General features: G+C 35.4%; 1 protein-coding gene across 2 annotated transcripts in view; it reads right to left on the minus strand.

Moving 5' to 3' along the window:
* Window positions 1-4,703, minus strand: part of Naa25 (N(alpha)-acetyltransferase 25, NatB auxiliary subunit) — a 72,951-nt gene that overhangs the window by 55,422 nt on the left and 12,826 nt on the right. The window contains exons 3-5 of one of the 2 annotated variants that reach the window (XM_023720581.1): window positions 3,233-3,307; window positions 1,560-1,667; window positions 1,117-1,195 (exon numbers count right to left, since the gene is read on the minus strand). In XM_023720581.1, coding sequence (XP_023576349.1) covers window positions 1,117-1,195; window positions 1,560-1,667; window positions 3,233-3,307 — 262 coding nt within the window. The remainder of the gene's footprint in view (window positions 1-1,116; window positions 1,196-1,559; window positions 1,668-3,232; window positions 3,308-4,703) is intronic. The other variant, XM_023720580.1, reaches the window with a different exon arrangement.

Raw genomic sequence — 4,703 nt, forward strand, 5'->3', positions numbered from 1 at the left:
CACACACACAAAAAAAAAAATCAGTAAAACAATTAAGCATGTGTTAGAAATAAAAAGGCAGTTCAGACAACAGTAATGGCTTTGCTTTTTTTTTTTTTTTGCGGTACCAGGGATTGAACTGAGGACCTTGTGCTTGCCAGGCAAGCACTTATGCTACTGAGCTATCTCCCGTCTCCAAATGGCTTTTATACAAACAAAAACATCATCCTATATCATAATTACAGAAGTTAAAAAGTGTAAGACATGTTATACTTGATAGATTGAAAAACAAACTCTTGAGAATATATGAGTAGCTCAGAGCTTGCCAGGCATACACAAAGTCTTGAGTTCAACTGACCAACACCATTAATTATTTATGAGTGAGGTTCTCACTTGTAGTTTTAAAATTTTTAAAAGGAGAGAGGAAAATCTATCTTTTTTCACTTGCCTGGCAAGCCCAAGGGACTGAGTTCAATCCCTGGTTCCGGAAAAAAAAAGAAAAAAGAAAAGAAAATCTATCTTTATGAGGATATTAATAACAAGTAACTAGAGGAGAACCAAAGAGTATGGGCCTCCAGATCGAGGACATAATCTTTCACACTGCTTGGATTTGTTAAATCCATAAATTATTCTCAATGTAAAAGCTTTACAAAAAGTTTTAAAAATAAATCTACAATATGCAAGAAGGTCTGGAAGAATAGAAAAAGTGACCAAGAACAAGAGATTATTTTTCTTTTTTCCTTTCACTATGTTACCCAGATTGACCTCAAACATGAGACCCTCCTGCTCTAGTTTCCTGAATAGCTGGAATTACAGGCAGACACCACCACACCTGGCTACAAGTGATTTTTTTTTTCCTTTTGGTCTTTCTGAAAAAGGGTCTCGCTATGCAGTTGAGGCTGGCCTTGAGCTCACTTTGTAGCCCAGGCTGGTCTCGAACTCACAATGACCCTTCTGCCTCATCCTCCCAAGGGCTAGAATTACAGGCATGCACTACCACATTCAGCCCACAAGTGGCATTTTTTAATGTCTTCATATTGTTGTGTTTCCATGTGAGAAAGAACTTTTTCCACAATAAACAATTTTTATGTTTTATTAGAAAAGAAAAAAAAACTTTAGGAAAACTTTAAAAATTACCTCCTAATTTCCCTCTAATGACATCCAAGGCCTCCTGGTACTTTCCCAATCGTTCCAGGATCATATAATAAAGTTCAACCTTACAGAAGAAACAAGTGAGCACAACCATTGAAACTTTTCAATAATCAGAAGATAATAATTTGTATATTTTTAAAAATATATTTAATAGAAAAGAACAACTCTCAAATGAGATAAAACTGACAATGAGACAGTATCTCCCCATTCACACACATCTCAGCCTAGAGTACATGCTTGAGACAACTCAGCCTTGATTATCCCTAAGCACAGGGTTTCTAAAGCTCTACATTTAAACAAAGGTGAGGACTTGGTACTCAGCTACTGAACTGGAATAAAGCAACAAATCATAATAGTAAAGTATAATATAATATATAATGTCACTATCAAAATCACGAAAATATAAAAGTAGGGCTTAAATTACTCACTTCAGCCTCAGCTTCTATCTTGTCCTCTTTCACCATTTTTTCAACCATTCTCTCAGCTAGGGGCAGAAACATTGTTTTTGAAAGGTTTTCATCCTGTGCTGATATAGACTAGAAGAGGAAAGATAAATGTTTCATTTTAATTTCTCCCTACTTGCACAATGTCACTACCATGCAGGTCACTGCTATGACTGTGGCAAATAATTATCAATTCCATACATCAAACACCAAGCCTACTCTCAATTTTCCAAGTGGATATATTACAGAGTAGTTTCTGTTGGGAACAAGGGTTAAAAAGATGTGTGAGGCAGGAGGACTGCAAAAGTACCCCTGGGTTCAAAGTTCTGACTAAATGATATATACCAATTCCCCAAGATTAATGCACTTATTAAGTACTATAAATATGTACTAATAAAAAATTATTGAAAAATAGAATTGTTTACTCAACAAGGTTTCTTTACTAAAGATTGATCACCCCAGGTTTTATTTTTCTTTTTACACAGGGTCTCACTATGTAGTTCAGGCTAGCTTTGAACTCACTATGTAGCCCATGCTGGCCTAAAACTTGCAGCAATCCTCCTGCTTCAGCCTCCCACGTGCTGGCATTACAGGCATGAACTACCACACTTGGCTATCATCCCATGCATTCTTTGTTCTTTCTTTTACCATGCATTCTTAAAACACTATACTATCACAATATGACCCAACATTTAAATAGGTTATTTATACATTCCTCTAGAAATATATAATGAGGGAGTATTCTTATGCTATCTATCATACATGAAGGATTTCATCAGGTGTTTAAAGATGATACACATTGAGATATTTCAGATATACTGGGACATTAACACTATTTAGAAAAATGTAAGGGCTAGGGAAATAGCTCAGTGCCATAAGTGCTTGCCTGGCAAGTGCAAGGTCCTGAGTTAGATCCCCAGTACCAAAGGAAAAAAAAGAAAAAGGTAAATGCTAATTTATTTTATTCACATAGTTTTCTACTAGCTTCAGTTACCTTAAATTGATAATTGAAAGTTAATACATATTAAGAATTTTAATAGTGTCACAGATTTATCTCAGAGTTCAGGTACTCCTTATAAATAACCTTGTGAGTTAATGTTACACTTAAACAAACAAACAAACAAAAAAACTAAGGTTAAGAGCTTCTCCTGACAGCTCTCTAAACCATGTGCTAAAGCTACCTGCACTTAGATACTTGTCTGACCCCAGAAAAATAGCGGGTCAGAATAATTCCTTATTCACTACATTTTACCTTCTTCCTCCCATGCTTTCCTAGAGAAAATGTCACTTGAATGCTTAATTAGTTCTGGGAAATAAGCATTTCCATTCTGCAAAGAGCAAAGTAAGTCTCAAAAGAAGTGCTAAAAATAAAACCATTCAGTTCAAAGACCTGTCTTAAAGCAAATCTCATACTGAAACAGCAAACATTTGAAGGGTTGTATTTTATTAAGCAGTTCAGAAATGGATCTAAGATTCAGGGAAAATACAGTCCATGTGGCATCCTAATAGACCAAACTACCAACTCACCGAAAGTACCATCCATCTCCAACTTAAAAGTCAATTTGACTCACAATGCCAAACATTCAAGATGTCAGAAGACACATTTAGGACAATGATTTTAAAGAGAAACTTCAATGTCATTCTGAATCCATACTCACTTGCATAATTAAGCTCATCACAGACCAAAAATAGTAAGGATTTTTGGGTACAATCTTATAGAGAGCCATGCCAGCCTGAAAGACAGTCATAAACACATAATTTAGAAAATACCATACAAAGAACATAATCCAGATGTCATAAAAATTTTTTAGAAGAAAAACACATTTATATATCCCAGTAAGTCTAAGTGCTTAGTGATTGGCTACACCAAAAAAGGTAATCACAGGTGAATTTTTATATCATGAATGACATTTTATCTTTTGAATCATTTTTTTAAAAATTGATGACCAACATTTCTAGACTATACTGTGATCCAGTGGAACTCTAATAGAGGAAACAAAAAAATCTCACTTGAATATATATCAATAAACAATGTTGGGGCCAAGGAGATGGCTCAGTAGAGTAAGCACTTCCCTGGCAAGCGCAAGGGTCTGAGTTCAATCCCCGGTTCCACAAAAAAAAAAAAAAAAAAAAAAAATTACTAAAGACAGGACATAAATAAATAGATAAAGACAGGACATTAATGAGTTACAGTAAAACAAAGAAAACCAGATAATATAGTTAAACTTCAAAATCAGAAAAAATGCCAAGCACTCTTGTAATCTGAGTTACTCAAGAAGCTGAAGGAGAATCATAAATTCTAGCTGAGAAAATTTAACAAGACTCTCTCAAAATTTCAATCAATCAATCAATGGACTGAGGAAGTAGACTGTCACAACAATGCCTGCCTAGCACGTAGAAGACTCTAAGTTCCATCCCTGGAAGTGGGGGTGGCAGGAACAAACTGACCATTTCATTGTGAAAGGCGTAATATTCAAAGGCTGAAGGTGTAACTCCAGGGCAGAATGCTTGCTTTAGCAAGCTGTGGAATTCCCAGAAATGCAAATAGAGAAGGGCAGGATAAAGAGTGAAAGTAAGTTAAGGGCTTGGAAGTAGCTCAGTAGTAGAGTACTTGTTTAGCATACACAAGGCCCTAGATTCAACTAGGTAGAGTGTGATGGGGCAGTAAACCAAGGGATTAACTCAAAAGAGTGGCAGGGGAAAAGGTTGAAAGGTACCTTTGTTCTAAGATTTTCCAGAAGTATACAGGGAGTAAGGAAATGCTAAGTATAAATCTATTTTCTTCTAAGGAGAATATGTTAGTATTACTACAAAAAGACAAAATAGGATGCAACCAGAGGTGCTAAGGTTTAAACCAAGATGAGGTAGATCAGGTGGAAAAGAGACCTGAGAACTTGTAAAGGTAGAATCAAGATGATGTGAGACAAAATGGATACAGAGCATGATCTGGAGTATAAAGTGTCCTGAGTTTCCTGTGGCAACAGTAAGAGAAATCTGAAGGTGTTAAGTACTCAGAAAGTATACAATGACAAGTACCACAGTCGCCTTTAGTTCACAATCTAAGAAAATGCTTTCATAATGACATATAAAAAGACAAGAGAATATTAGAAAATTTTAATAAAATTTTAA

The sequence above is a fragment of the Octodon degus genome, unplaced genomic scaffold (assembly GCF_000260255.1).
Source record: "Octodon degus isolate 3935 unplaced genomic scaffold, OctDeg1.0 scaffold00076, whole genome shotgun sequence".
Lineage (NCBI taxonomy): Eukaryota > Metazoa > Chordata > Mammalia > Rodentia > Octodontidae > Octodon > Octodon degus.